General features: G+C 34.2%; 2 protein-coding genes across 6 annotated transcripts in view; one reads left to right on the top strand and one right to left on the bottom strand.

The window, feature by feature from the left end:
* The window catches only part of Macrod2 (mono-ADP ribosylhydrolase 2), a 1970011-nt gene that overhangs the window by 374039 nt on the left and 1579959 nt on the right, over positions 1-16013 (top strand). The window lies entirely within an intron of this gene.
* Positions 1426-15008, bottom strand: Flrt3 (fibronectin leucine rich transmembrane protein 3). Of its 3 annotated transcripts, XM_013159774.3 has the most exons (4): positions 14754-15007; positions 6538-6737; positions 5985-6172; positions 1426-4976 (listed from the first exon to the last, which is right to left on the bottom strand). In XM_013159774.3, the coding sequence occupies exon 4, from the start codon at positions 4922-4924 to the stop codon at positions 2975-2977; it is 1950 nt and encodes a 649-aa protein (XP_013015228.1). In that variant the 5' UTR covers positions 4925-4976; positions 5985-6172; positions 6538-6737; positions 14754-15007; the 3' UTR covers positions 1426-2974. The 3 variants fall into 3 exon arrangements, with proteins under 3 accessions (XP_013015228.1, XP_005006645.1, XP_003476579.1); XM_005006588.4 differs by lacking the exon at positions 5985-6172 and having other exon boundaries at positions 14754-15008; XM_003476531.5 differs by having other exon boundaries at positions 5985-6737.

Here is a 16013-nt window from a genome sequence, read left to right as displayed (position 1 = left end):
TTCAGTGGTTCATTGGCTCCTTTAATACTACCATGCAGGTGTGTTACCGTGTGCGGGTCTCTGGATTCCTCATGAAAAATGTCAAGTTGGCATGTAGCTGTAAAAATGTGCTTTATTCAAGAACTAGTTAGTAAAGTTTTTTTTTTCCAATTTCTGTGGCAGACAGGAATACTTTTAATAAATCAACCTAACTAGAAGACAGAAAACAGTGTTGTTTTTAGCAGGAAACAAGTGTTAAGTGCAGTAATGCCATGCAGTTACAAGTGACTGCATCCAGAAACAATTTTAGTTTTCATAAAACATTCAGCAAGGGAATCATTATGCTTCTATTTTTTTTCTAGCTTTCTTTTATTCTTTTAAATCTATAATCTGTATATTCACAATTGGATATTTTCTTCCTATAACTTGTTAGTACCCAATTTGGAGTTTAGTTTTATCAGTAAAAACTGAAATCTGTTTGAGAGATATGGAAATAGCTAGTTACCTGCCTAAGCATTCAGATTTTATAGGAAACCTAGATAAAAAATAAATCTTTAACCTGTTGGTGCTCTGTGAGTTTGCTGGTTTAAAACAATTTTGATTTATTATAGGTGAAATAATAAAAAGCTGCATATAAAAAGCTATATTTTTTGTGCTACGTAAATTATCTTAATTGGAAAAGTCAATATAACTCTTGGTTTTTGCTTTTTCATAAGCCAGATTAATAGGGACTTTATGAAGCTACCCATGCCTTTCCTTATTAGAACGATAGCTGATTTATTAAAAATCTCTAGGAGTAAATCAAACTTTCTTTTAAAAATGTTCTCCATTTTTAATGTTAATCACATCTGACTTTTTAAGTTATTCCTAGAAAACAGCCATCCTCTAACAGGAAGTTAAAATAATAGTTGTTGGAAAACATTTTAAAGATGACAAATGAATAATGAATAAGATTTCATAGTCCCTTGGAGATCTCTGTGTCAGACAGTAGAAGTAGCAGTGTCTAGCAAACCTCTGGGAATGCATTGTGAACTTTTCTTGAATAGGAAAAACTTACATTTTGCAGAATATTGCAGTTTTCATGCACAGCATCTCATTTATGCATCACAAGAATTCTGTGAAGTGGGTGGCATTACTAATTCCATTTTACACATGTAGATATTGAGCCAAGAAGGGTACTTTGTTTTTAAGTATATCGCTACTAAGTGGTATATTTGAGAACTCAAATCCTTTGATGCCAACTCAAATCTGCCAAAAAAGCTATTTAAAAACAAATTAGTTTTTCAAAGATTACCTTAACAAAATATCATTCAGGACAAGGGCAGCAGTGCAGTAAGTGTTTTCCACTTGAAACCATTTCTGACATTTATACAGAGAAAAAATTTAAAAAGAAATGAGTTTACACATGAAAAAACAGAACTCTTTGAAGTAAAATGACACACAACCTTAAGATATTGCTATTTTTTTATTTGTAGTCAATTTTTATTTTATGTCTAGAAAAATACATGGGGTGTTTAGGACTAATGTGCTGGGCAGTTTGCTACTTTAGTGATAGTAACATAATCCCGAAAGCAAGCACGTTATTCTGTACTTTTTTCTTAAATTTTATTCAGCAATAAGACCATAATTTTTCATATTTAAGGAAGTATGAAAAATTTGTCAAATTTTAAAAGCTGAATACATGTAGCGTTGGATCAAGGCACATACAAGACTGGCCAAAGGGCGTACAATGCACTTTGGTTTTTTGTTGAAAAAAATCATGGCAACAAAAAGTGATATGGTTTTTAAACAAGTAATAGCTCACAATTCAGTAAGAAGCTTGAAAGAAATGTTACATTACAGATTCATTATGTAATATCTGGAAAACTGTGATAGTAATGGGCAGTATTCTTGATTATTGTGAAAATAAATTGAACATTTATGTACAGTGTTAAAACATCTCCCATAAACCAGACTTAAACTTGACTTCTAGTGTTTATTTTTCTTCTAAATTTTCGCTTAAAAGTACTAGTTTCTCAGATTGCTGAGGGGAATCACAGCTATATTATCTTTTTAAAATGCTTAAAGTTTGTCTTTCACATCCTCTGTGACAAACACATCAAGAACACTAACAATTTTATGTTTAAAATTCACTTTTTAAAACTCAGGATGGTATAGGCGAAACCAAAATGCCACTCTAGTATTTGTGTTCATTCTACCATACATGTCTAAGATACCATGTTTTCCAAGGTGCATCTTTCCCCCCAACTCAGAGGCACACTTATGTTATAGTATTGTCTTTATGAAGTCTTTTGTTCTTAATGCTTTGTTGGTAATGTCTTTAATAACCTTCACACTCCCTTTATGCCAGTTGATGTATTTAGTTTAAAAGATACGCTTAACTTTCTTAAGGATATCTAATTTGCCTAGAGCAAAAACAGAGATATGCAGCAAGTTTGATATTGCCCATTACTTCACATATTTTGATTAATTGAATATCATTGGAATAATACAAATTTAATAATTGGAACAGTACTTCATAAGTATTTGTTTTGAAATTTAATTTCTCATTCAGCCAGTTTCTTTTTTACATTTTATTAATACCAAAGTGAAAAATGGCCTGTGCTTATACTACAAGGATCTCATGTGAACGCAGTCCTGATTGTTCAACACAGCAAGAAAATTCACTTTCACAGTCAATAAGTCATCTTACTCAGTAGAACACAAAGTAAATGATTTATAACTTCAATATCTGCAAGGAAAATACAGTACAAATTACTAAAAAATACTAAAATATAGAATTGTGTTCAGGCATCTCCACTACACCAATCGCAGCAGTCACCTGAAATTTGAAACTTTTAATAAAAAGTTCTTAAATATAAATTATATGGCAAATGTACAGTACATTGCTTGTTTTCAGTCTCTTTTCCAGTGTTTTGCAGTAGAACGGGGTTCCTATCATCACTTCCCTTAGGTTTAAAAACCTGTAACACAGTCTGCTGTAGGTCCTTCAGCATCATGAGTGTGAGTGATCTGAGTCTGGAATACCACTGTCTCTGTAGCTTCGGTTACTACTGCTTTCACTGTGATTGTTTTTATATAGATTCATTCCATTAGGAGGAAATATGGTGTGTATTACAAATTCCTCCTTGGAGATGGGTTCATTGCTTATTGGTAACATCTGAAAAGAAGTCTCCCTGATTTCCAGGATAGAATTGTCCTTCTTGGTGCCAGCTTCTGCATAGTCATCCTTTCTTCTCCTCCCTTTGCTGTATGCACAGTTCCTGGAGAACAGGGATCCATTTCTATGAACATACCAACACACTAAAGCAAGAAGGGCAATGGTTACCAGGGCCACTGCCCCACCAATGATGGCAGCCAAAGGTAAATTAGGGTTTTTGTAAGGTTCTTTCTCTTGCTCTCGATTGAGGGTGGTCGTAGGGTTGTACATTCGAAGAGGTGCAGTTTCCGTCTCAATACAAACAGGAGTTTCATCAAATAGATAGAGGTTGCTGGTTTCCATGGGAACCATGCATACTCTGTAGGGTGAGTCAGGCTCCAGGGCTGTAACCAAGTAATCACTGCGTTCCCCAGTTACAATTGTTTCTGTTATAGATCCAAATGCTGGGCTATGGCCCAATTTAAGCCAGCTGAGCCTTAAAGCAGTCATAGGTAGAGCAAGTTTCCAGGAGATGTGTATTGTATCAGAGCTGACAGACTTCACAGTAATTATAATTGTTTTTCTTGAAGGGCTCCCTGTAGTGTGCTGATCCTTAGTGAGCTTGGGGTTCTTAATATCTGGTTGTTTTGTCACTGGAGCTGGCCACTGTCCTTGAGCAGGATACTGTGTGTTAGGTATTGCAGTGGTTATCTGAATGGTGCTTACAGTCCCACTGTCTTTACAATCAAAAAGCTCTGCATTAAGGTCCTTGATAGCCATCCCACGAACTTTTTCTGGGGCTTGGCACATGAGTCCCCGCACATTGACCTTCAAAGGTAGTGACTGTAACCAGTCACGTACCCATTTCATCTTACACCCACAATACCAGGGATTGTTGCGAAGAATCAGTTGGGTTATGTTGTCCAAGTCATCAAAGATACCCTGAGGTAAATTACTTAGATTATTATTAGACATATCAAGTCGATACAGCTGCCTTAGATAAGAAAAAGCATTTGGGGGCACCCGATTGATGTGGTTATCTTGAAGGTAAAGCTTCCTCAGGTTTGTGCCGGGAAGATTTACTGGTGCAGCAGTCAAGGAATTCCTTACCAGTGATAGTTCTGTTAAGTTAACGAGATTGAAGAAAACTTTGTCACCTAAACCATGGTTGTTCAATAGGTTTCCATCTAAAACCAGGCGTTTTAGACTAGTGAGACCTTGAAGAGAGGGTGATGAAATAGTAGATATGCGATTATCATCCAAACGTAGTTCTTCTATAGTCCTGGGCAGACCCCATGGAATTGTGCTAAGGTGGTTTCGGGACAGGAAAAGTAGCCGGAGATAGTTGCTGTCTCGAAATGCTCCTTCTTCAATGCTAACAGCAGAGACAGAGTTATCATCTAAATGTAGTTCTTCCAGGTATGGAATTTTTGAAAGTGAATCATAAGTGATAGTTCTTATGTTATTTTCTTGCAAGTGTAACTCTTTTACATACTTTGGGAGGTTGGTAGGAAATTCATCTAAACTATTGTGGTATAGATATATTCTTTCTACTTTCAGCAAGTTTTTCAAATCTGAAGGAATCCCAGCATTATTTATTTGGTTGTTCTGAAGGTAGAGAGTTGTAGCATCCTCCGGTATTCCTGTTGGGATGGATGTCAGAAAGCGATCATTACAGTAAATGAAACCTGCATCACAGCGACATACAGATGGACAGGATTTAGCCATAACTGATAGTGATGCCACTTGGAGGAACAGCCCAAGTTTAGTCCCAATGAGGAAGAGGTTCCAGGCTGGGCCGATCATGGTCAGCAGTGTTGAGGTCTTTACACAAGGTAGTGTTAGTTACTAATAAGCCCTAAAATGGAGTCAGAAAAAAAAAAAAACAAACAAACAGAAAACAATCAGACAACATCTTGAAAAGAGGCTTTAAAACACCTGTGCAAACTGAAAACCTATTTAATGGTTGATTTTTTTTTGAACAAGGCACAGTTGGGTGTTTTGCTGGTTAACAGTGAACAATTTCATATAATCTTTTGACTTTAAATGTTATTGGTCTATCAGTTAAATGAATCATGTTCTAAATACATTATTTTTAAACTTTTAAATATTAGAGTTTTATTAGCCTAAGGCATTTTACTTGTATTTCATACAATTTTACAGCTAGTTACTAACCAAACTAGTCAAATTTCTACTTTTTATAGTAGTCATAGTAATTGACATATAGGAATATCATTTGTTATATTTAAACATGCTAATTTTACAATTCTTAAAAAACATTTTCATCTATTTTTATAACGTACAAGACTATATAGATAAAGAGAAATACGTAATGAAAAAATTCTGCTTTTTTACTTTTCAAAAATATTTATATACATCTTGAGATTCACAATGTCAGTTCAGCCAATCCTTTTTTGTGATTAATTTTATTTTTATCATTAAATATCATATAATATTAAATGATTGAAAGATATTTTAACAAGAATGTAAGAAGTAATCTTTTATTTAAGCTTCACGGAAGGAATTATATAGCTAGTGTGATCCAGCTAATCTAAGTGGAAAATTCCATTTCATGTTACAGTTTGTTTCTTCTGTCCTCATTTTGTTCTGTTTTGTACTGCATGGTTTAATGACTACTCACATTTTCTCATTATTTTGTATCTTACATGTTTTCACAACACATTTATCTTTCTTTAAGTTCTAACCTAAAACATGATTCAACTTTTCCCATAGGCTGAAGAATTACAGATTTATAGGGATCTACTGTGTCATATAATCTCTTCAGCAATTTTAGGTATGCCTAAAATAACTAACATACCTTTATAATTTTAGGCATGAAAATAAAATACTTTAATATTTTTCCTACCTTATTGAACGATGTAAGTAAATTTTGCTTGGGTGAAAGTCCAATGCACATATATTATTTTCCTGGTGAGGGGCTGGGACTTACAAACTCTTGTTTAGTCCTTGGAAATGGTCTTCACTGTTTATTCAAGTAATCCTATGCCGCATACACCTCCAGATCAGGCTTGCTGTTGTCAATGAACATTCCAGCTGTGGTTCAGCATGGTGGGCAAGCACATTAAAGTAGGGGTCAGAAACAATTCAGCTTCCTGTTACTATGAAGGACACGTGGCTTCCTATTTTTTTTTCCTTTTTCTTATAGTTTTTGTGTGAAGGTTCCTTTTGTGTAGCTTAATTCCCTTAGTGAAAATTGCCCTCTTTGAAATTCTTACTGGCTCTTCTGTGCAATGTGTTCAGAGATAGTAACTTCAGATCCTCATGAAGAAAGCCATTCATGATGCTAAGGCCTGTATAGTAATAGGTTTTTTTCAGGCAGTTACCCCCTACCTTTATTCCCATCCAGGATTATCCAAGTATAAACTTTGTACAGTAGCTACATCTTGAGGTATGATTACCTGCTGTGAAACAGCTATTTCCAGCTTTTGCTTCTTGCTGCTTTCTCGGAATTTCTGGTGCAATTACTTTAGACAAGAACAGGTGTTCTCTTTTAAGAGGGAAAGGAAACAATTCAAATGGTCTCCATGGAAAGAAAATGCAGTATTCTAAATTTCCTTTATATTTCTCTTCCTTGAAACACACTGGAACTGAGCATCGCCTGTGAAAGTAAGTTTTAATGAGCTATTAATAATGAAGTTTAACGTATTACAGAAACTTTCTAAGGATTTAACCTCAATTCTTTTCATTAAGCAATGCATCTTTCATCATGGTAGCTGGTGAAGAGAGATAGATTGACCTCCTTGTTTTTATGCTTCCCGTTTTACATTTAAATGAAGTAGGAGCTGATGATGGGACTGTAATGCAGCAGATAATTTCTACTGTTAACTCATTCTTAGCATCATGCTGAACTCAACACAGAAGCAAAGCCTCATTCAACAGTCAGCAAATCTCTTCAATGACTTTCTAAAGTTCACTTTTTAAAGTCTTGGAAATAAAACAATAAAATATAAAAGAAAACAAATACGTGCTAAATATGTGAACAACAATTTAACAGAGATTATTGATGAAAATGCAAGGTAAACTTTTTAAGATATTTTTGAACATGGTTTTACCAAATCAAACAATTGCAATTTAATGAGTTGAATAGATTTAGTTTTAAAATGCTTTTCTTTTGGTTTACCCTTTTCCTTGTTTGGTTCTTCCTACATGTCTCAATTTTCCTAAGTAATCTCCCAAATAGGAGACATTATCCTTTTCAGGCCTGTATTTGAGGATTACTTGGTGATCTTGAAAGTTAAGGCACTAAAATGTTCTTGTCAAAAAGTGGAATAGAGGGATAGGGATTTAGCTCAGCGGCATAAGTGCCTGCCTTGCAGTTGTGTGGTCATGAGTTCGATCCCTGGTACCAATAAAAAAGAAAAAGACCAAAAAATAAATAAAATAAAAAGCAAAAAAAAACAAAAAAGTGGAATAGAAGTTCAAGTTACAATTAGGTTTTTAGGACTATACTATTATAATTTTATTATAGAACACTAACTTGAAAAGAATTCTATATTTCGACTAGAAAGGATATTATTTTATTTCTTATAAGAACTATGTAAAAAACATATCAAAACCTGACTGGGTATTTCTGACTAATACAAGCATGCAAATTTCAACTGAGTATACTTTCCAGTGATTATAACCATGATCTAAGGTATATGGAGACCATGGGCAGGTGGTATCAGTGTCAGCTATGCAGGGTTACCACTTAGGTGCTCTGTCTACACATAGGGAATATTTGAGTATCATGGGAATAATGACCCTGAGATGAAAGACTAAAGTAGCAATTTGCTTCGCTGCCTGTTATTGCCTAGCATCCAACAAGGACAGCATCTGTTCCAGGATTCAAACACGTTACTGAAAATGTATGTTTTTGATTCTCTTTGAAAATTCCATTTCTTTTAGTTTGCTAATAGATACTAATGCCACCATAGATTATAGTAGAAGGAAACTTGAAAAAAAATCACAGATACATATAATTTTTTATACTTACACAACTTGAAACAAAATCAGCAGTTAGCAAGTAGAAAAAGCAGTCTCAAGTAAATAGTGCTAAGTGTCCATAGAGTAAAATTTAATGCTATCTTGTGTAAAGTGAGGGTTTTGCCCACTGATGTTGAATTTCAGAATTATCTTTTTGTGTAAATGATTACTTTCTAACTGTGAAAAGGGAATGCAAAACTGTTGAAACTATAATCACAAAGTTCCTTCTAAGACTTTTTGCTGATACTGTTTTCTAAATGTGAGAATTATCCAACGCATAATGTAATAAATTTAGAAAACATGAGTTTTAGGTACTGATTAAAAACTATTATAAAAGCAGTATGTGAGAACCTGTTTAAAAGTGCCAGTAGTTAAACTTTTGTTGTATTTCAGGAGCACTGGTAATACAAGACACATTTTAAAGTAAAGATGATAAATCTACTAATGGAGGTGTACAAATCATTGATTGTTCCCGAGTAAGGGCAGTGTGTGCCCAAGGTGATGATCACAGCTGGAGATATGAGGTTGCCTTTTAAAAAAATCTTGTAGTTACATATTTTTTCAAATCAGGCTAAAATGTGTACCTATTTTTCACATTTTTTAATCCACAGAGAGGAAAAAAATCTTAAATTGGTGTAAGGAAAGATTAGGTTTATTACCTGTTTTACAGTTGTGAAACTGCCTCCACTATTGCTTGATATGCAAACTCACATTTGCTATTCATACAGTAGTGTAATAATGTGAGATTAACAGAAAGCTTTAAATCTCATTATGGTCTTGGAAAACATCTTCTCTTCTCCCCAGATTGCATTAAAAACAAAAGGGAAAAAACATAATTCTTAAAAAAGAGAAGAAAACTCCTTTAGGAATAAAGACTGCTTACAGCTCCTCCTTTTTCCCCCTACCTCTTTCCTTTAGCTCCAGAGAGTCAAATTCATGTTTGACTGCAATGTATATTTTTTCTTCCCTAGAATATAAAATTCAAAATTCTAGATTCAACGTGTTTTTCAAAATTTTTTATTTTTTGTTTGTTTTTGCTATATTCAAGGCTATAAGGATTTCTCCATCAAAAAAAGGAATTTAGCATCATGCTTCCTCTTTTTTGGCCTGGACCTCTACATACACATAGAGTCATTGTAATTAAATATGCAAGATGAAAAAATAAACAGCTCCCATTGGCCTAGACACTATGGCCAGGTTTCCACAACACTGACTTCAGAGGTTTTCTGTCTGCATAGGCTTGAGAGAGACCATTATTTCTGAACAAAAAGCAATCAATCATTTAGAAAAATATTGTTAATAGGGGAACCTGAAGGGGAAAACATAAATGGAGCTCTGGTTTCTTAATTGAATGTTTAAAAATTGTTTTTAGGGATTCATTGTGTAAGTATATAACAGTTAAAACTGTAGCAAAAAGAAGAAAAACATAATGGCCTCACTAATGAAATTTTTAATAAGTACCCTTTTATTGAGTTCCTTTTTAGAATAAAAATTGTTGATTGTTGAGGATTTTTTTTTTTTACATTTCTAATGTAATCATCAAGTCTGAAAAGTCTGCAGTTTGCTTGCATGACACACTTAAAGGAAACATTTAAAGATGCTATTTCTGTGAGTTTTTTAGGCCATCTAATAAAAATTAGGAAGCTGGATCTCAATAGAATTCATATTTATATTAAAATATGAACTGGAGGTCATCTACATATTTATATGCTTCTGTGCTAGTACAGTGTTTTGGAGGTGAGAATGAGAAATTCTTATTCTGAGAATGTAGTTTATATAAAAATAAAGTTGTCTGCTGGCACTACTATGGGAGCTAAGTTTTCTGTTTTATTAATTTTTGTTTAAATTGATTTTGGTTTGACTTGTCTGATCATTACTCATTTTGATATCTTAAGTGAAGTATATGAGACTTAGTTTCTTTTTATTGATTTGCCTCAAATAGTTTTCTTAATGCTGGGAAATTTAAATAACATATCTGAAAATAAGATAGTATAAACTTTTCAGTCAAGTGTATTATTATTTTGAGTAAAATCTTGAGATTGAAGGATATATAAACTTAATCAAATTTATTCAAATTTGTGAATTTTTATTGGAATTTGCACAATCATAATGTAGAGTATTAGTAATTAATAGGGCTCACATTGCTGCTATAAAGTTAAACAAAATGGATAAACCTTTGCAACTAGATACGGTATTACAAACAAACTATACATATGGCTAAACTGAAAAACTGGAGTGCATCAGGTTAGTTGATAGTGACAGCAAAATGCTTTCTAAGCAGCCTGTCTGGTAGTTAAATTTTCCACGATCATCAGATTTCAGGAAAGTTCCAATTCTTTTGTTTAATGCCAGGCAAGCAGAAGGACCTCTAACTCTCCTCTTGAGAGTCATGAAGGCTGAAGGGTTTGCTGAGAGGCTGAGATGCAAGTGTGTCTTTTTATACTTGGCCTCATCCAGACTATTTTCTAACCTGAAGAAGGTTTTGTTTTATTTATGGAAAGTAGGGGATTTTTACTTTCAAAGGATTCTTATTTTCTCTTCTCTTTTCGTGTTAGTGGGTCTTATCCTCAATGAGTTTTTGATAAATGAATCTAATTCTGCTTCATTTATTTTGGCTCTTTATTTTTTTATTTATTTTTTTTTATTTTGGCTCTTTAAAACAGAAGGAAAACTGGGATGTTAATTTTATCAAACTGGGATGTTAATTTTATCATACTGAATGTTCTCTTCCTTTTATATTAAAGCCAGACTAAATGAGTTATAAGAAAGAATGAGAGATTAATTTAGAGGGAGGTGAACTAAGTATTAGAAAGCTTCGAGTAGGTAGGGGGCATACTTTAAGTTTGTGCTGACTTTTGAGCAACTGTTACTGAAAATGTGCTTCCTTTTGTAAATCACAAACGTTTTGTCATTACAAACCTGAAATTCCTCTGTGTGTGACTAACATTTGGCTTTAATTTCTAATACTTAAATTTTCATACAGTGCCCCCATAAATATTTGAGTCAACTCTTTGGCAAGAACAGTCCTTGTTGGGAAGACTGTCTAAAAATAACAAAGCACATACATTGTATTTTCATGTCCAAGCAGGGTATTATTGATTCAGAGCAGATGAAGTGGAAGAGAATCAACACATAAACTGATCAATCCATAGTCTGGTGGCACACTGTAAAAATGGGGTGTTTAACCCAATGTGGTCTGTGGGCTTTCTCTTCAAAGTTACCACGGTAACTTCTGCACATGTAAGTGGAAGAATAAAGAACAAAAGCTGTCATTGTTTTATCAAGCAATTTCTCTCTAATTTAAACAGACTAATACCTCGAGAAAGATTTTTGTACATTCCTGACACTTGATTTGGGGGAAGGAAAGAGATTATGCCTAAGCAAAACAAACTGAAACTTTGCCTATTGGTTAAATTTTATTTCATTCCTTTCTCCTTAAAATCTTTGTTTTTTTTAGTTCTCTTAAATAGATAAAACAAATTCCTGAAACTGCCTTCTTTTACAATATAAACTGACTTTGAAACCTGTCATTTAGTATTTACTTAACCAAATTTGGAGATGCTGATCTGCATTTTTGAAACAGTAAAATGATTTCTGAAAGCACATGCCTATTTTGGTTTTTAAAAGGAAGCATTTTTCAGATATTTCCTAAACCACCTCGTTGGAAATTGGTTTGTTGATTTCTTTTTGTTAATTTTTCGAAATGGTGGAATGCTAAGAGAAGCTGAGAAACATCCCTTTTTATACTCTAAAGAGAAAATACTGTGCTGAGGATGAATATTGCCGAGAGATTTACTGTAGAGCTTTTGCCCGCTGGGGGGTGGTACACTCTACCAGAACGCTGCTTTCAGAAGCCGCAAGTCAGATGTTGGCTGCTGCTGGCCAGTTTTTCTCTGGTTTAATTACAACAAAGCCTCCCGTTGAGAAGAACAGTGAAGGCCTCTGGGGCAAAAGGTGGGGGTGGGAAAGGGGGAAAGAGAAAAGGGAAAAATTCCAGCCTTTGAAAAATTTACTCAGTTTTATTTTCTTCCTTGATTTCACTTATGGCACTCTTCATTTGAAGTGAAAAATTACTTACAACGCATTTTAAATAAATATACAAATAGAATATAAAAATGGATTTATTCAGAATTTTTAAGTTAGTGCTGGATCGTGCCATTTGTCAAATTCTTTGTCGTGCAGCCCACCCACCTTTAAAAAGGGAGAGGAAAGTTGGGAATTGAATGAAATGGTAACTCTAAACAAAGTACTTTAAAAATGACCAGATTTAATTTATTTTGGTATAAAGACTGGCATATCAAAACTAAGAAACAAGAAAGAGTAAACATTCATACAATATTAAGACAAGTCAAATTCCTTGCTATTGATTTGTGTAGGATTTAAAATTGTTCAAAATTATCCAGAAAGGAGAAAGCCAAGATATATGGCCACGAAAAATACAGAAAAATCTTTCTGCATTGCCCTTCCATGTATAAAGCTGATAATTGTATTTTTCACTGGAGAGACTGTGTTCATTAGGGTCTTCTCCCCCAAGGCAGGAAGATGCTGAACATAATTGGAGTTTCTATTTGATTGGGCAATATACAGTCTAGAGAAGAAACTAGGGTAAAGATAATTAATAGCTTGCTAACAAAGTCTGACAGCCACAAGATTTCAACTGAATTTATTTCACACTGGTTCATTTAGCTCTGAAAAAGTTTTGATAGAATTAGAGGCTCCGTAATTAACACTTGAAAGCAAAAGAAATATACTATTTTGCTGCCACATATGGTTATGACAAATTTACTTATTATTTTTCATTTTTGTAAAAACTTTATTTACTGACCAATTATGTATTTCACAAACATTATGCTTAGGAAGTATTTAATTGGGCATTTTGAACCTAGCCATAATTGATTTTAAAAGGGAAGGGTGTAGAGAGAAATGAAAAGCCCAATTAATAACTGATAGATGGTAATATTGGAACATACTATTAATTGATTAATCATGTTTATCCATTTACTAATATCTTTGCTGATCGTTGGTCTTGTATTTTGGCAGTGGTCTATTTACAAAAAAAATAAACTAATTTTCTTGCGTAAGTAGGTACAAACACATTTTTGTAATTTTTTTTTTTATCTCAGGCAAAGAAGTAGATGGATGAATGGATGAATGGATGGATGGATGGATGGTATGTGTGTGTGCATGTCTATATACCATACATATTAAGTGGCATAATCAATGCTTTCATGATTAACATTTGGTATTATTATTAATATTTGTGGTACTTTTTAGAAATACTTCTTTACTTATTTCCAAAGAGATGAGAATCAGTCATCTGTCACTTTGAGTCAGGCATAAGGAACTCTACCTGATAACTGATAAATTTATTCTTCATGTTTATACCAGTCAGGATATGCTTATGCAATTTGGGATCAATTAAAAGCATTGCTACAGCTGAAGCACTTTTCCAGTGCTTTATTCATTTTTTCATGCTAATAAAATAAAATAATGTGTATATTTTAAAGCAGATAAGAATTATTCAGAAAATTTTCAGCAACTAATTATTTAAACCAGTAAAAAAATTGCTTCATAACTTTAAAAAATCAATTTTTTCTTTTCAATTCTAAATAAATACAAACTAACACCACCTCCCTTGAAAAATTATGGGCCTGTTGCACTCTTTATGTCTATGCAACCATTTTGTTTTAGACCTAATTCACAAAAAAAAAAAAAAAAATTTAAGAAGATACATTAAACTACTTTTTGAAAGCTCTGTAATATAAATGCATTTGTTCCAACACAAGGTTTTTCCATTCAGAGTTACAGGCGAATAGATACTCGCTATTCCAGTTAGATGAGAGCTTTTCTGATTTGTTACCCTTTTCCACCCTGAACTCATTGCATACATCCAGGCTGAGCTTTGTTAGTTTTTCTGAGTAGACTTACTCAGTTACTATGCTGGTCACATACTGCACTTGTCTGAGCAATGGATTTTGGCATTCTATTGGAGGGAGAATATGATTTGGAAGAGTCTCCCCTTTCTCCTCGAGTTGAATTTAGTAGTTTAGATTCACAACCCTGAAATGCTGGAAGGAGCTATGGCAGGACAGCACTGCAAGCTTTAAGATCTAGGTGTAGCTGTTAATCCTTTACAGAGGCACATAAGTCTCTAAGAGTAGCTTAGCTAGCTGTGAGCAAGATGTATGCTTTTCATGTACTGGGTACTCATGGGCCGAGAGATTATTGATTTTCTTTCGCAGTTGTAAAAACAGCAATTGGTGATCATACCACACATACTGTACAGACCAAGTTAGCAAGACCTTTGGCTTTCCTATATGAAAAACCTGCCTTCTCTTCTCTAATATTTAATATTTAACTTTCCATCTTGTTTTACATAGGGCTTTCTCCCCCGAATTGCAATTATTTGAGATTTTGTTAAAAAGCTACTTATCATTTTTCAGAAATGAAAGATCTTGAAAACTTCTTGTGTTTGACTATCTCGTCAAAAATTTCCCTGCTGGCTTGCACGCACACATATTGCTCATGCCTGGTGATAGAGCAAGCGTCCCTATTCGATTCCTCATGGCACCAAGTCATTTCTTGCTGAAGAATAAAACCAAGCAAACTTTCTGGAACAATCATATGAAAAATCATGGAAAACACTTACCAGTAAGACGAGAAAAACAATCCTACATACACTGCTGCTACCGCTGTAATTCCATTGACTGTGGATTGGAGCAGTAACCTCCCCCGTCTCCCCAGCGCTGCGTCTAGTCCACACAAAGCCAGCAGCGGTTGCAGCCTGAGCCGGTCCTGCTTCGGATCACTCCTGTGCTGAGTGAGGAGTGAACGAGGGAGAGCATTCCAGTTTACTGCGCGCAGCCCACCTCCAAGCCTGAAGTTTAAAGCTTCACCTCGCAGTGGTTGAAGACCGGGATGATGTCATAGGTGGGCAGGACTTAAGGCCAGCTCTTGTTCAGTGAGGTAACTGGATAATCAGACCGAGGAGCTTTGTAAACGCTAGAGGGAGTGAGAGAAGCCAAAATGAGGCGCGCGGCCTGCCTAAGTGAGGATGCAGTTTGATTTGTAGGCAGCTCTTTTGAGCTTACCATTTTATAAAGTTTACTACTAAAGGTAGTGGTAGTGTACTCAGAAAAAGTTCAGACATGTTAGAAAGATATTTATAAGGTTACAACAGAAAAAAGATTTCTTTTTATTTCTACGCTGTCTGTATTGAAGTTAACCGAAATTTATTTATTATTGACTATAATTGCAATCATGTTATCACTGTGGGAGATGAACGCTGATGACTGCAACTATAAATACTTATTTGACAAATACATTGCAAGAAGGTTTAAAAACTTATTTCGAAGAAATGGAATATGAATGGCAAAAGTTAGAAAATATTGAAATGCACAGTCTGTTTTTAAAGAATAGGGCAGGGGATATAGCTCAGGGGCACAGTGCCTTCCTGGCAAGCCTGAGTTCAACTCCCTGTACCCCCACATTGTTATTTATATATATGTTTTACAAGATAAAAGTATATTCACATACTTTTATTTTTGTTCATCTTCTTTAGAACTTAGTAGGTATTAATAATGATCATTTATATTTGAAGACTCTGCCCCATAGAAAGTTTTAAAGATAAAGTAGACTATCTTACTTTCTGATATGCTTTTGTTGCACTGAACATGAGTTTGGATATAATTATCTCTTTTTTTTTTGGTTTGTTTGTGTTTTTGTTCTTGGTACTGGGGATCAAACTCATGACCTTGCACTTGCCAGGAGGGGCTTATGCTACTGAACTAAATTCCCAGCCTAGGATATAAACCTTTTAAAAATAATCTTTCAGGGGTGGTTTTGTTCCTGAGTTAAAGCCACCTCTGGTTTAAAATTATTTTATTTTAATTTGGATACATGAATAAAC

This window comes from Cavia porcellus, unplaced genomic scaffold, assembly GCF_034190915.1.
Source record: "Cavia porcellus strain 051 isolate PalLab524CR breed Dunkin Hartley unplaced genomic scaffold, mCavPor4.1 scaffold_5, whole genome shotgun sequence".
Lineage (NCBI taxonomy): Eukaryota > Metazoa > Chordata > Mammalia > Rodentia > Caviidae > Cavia > Cavia porcellus.
This window is presented reverse-complemented; position numbering and strand designations above follow the sequence as displayed.

Excerpts from the sequence above, each read along its gene's own strand:
- Flrt3 (XM_005006588.4), bottom strand. The coding sequence starts at position 4,924 with ATGATCGGCCCAGCCTGGAACCTCTTCCTCATTGGGACTAAACTTGGG.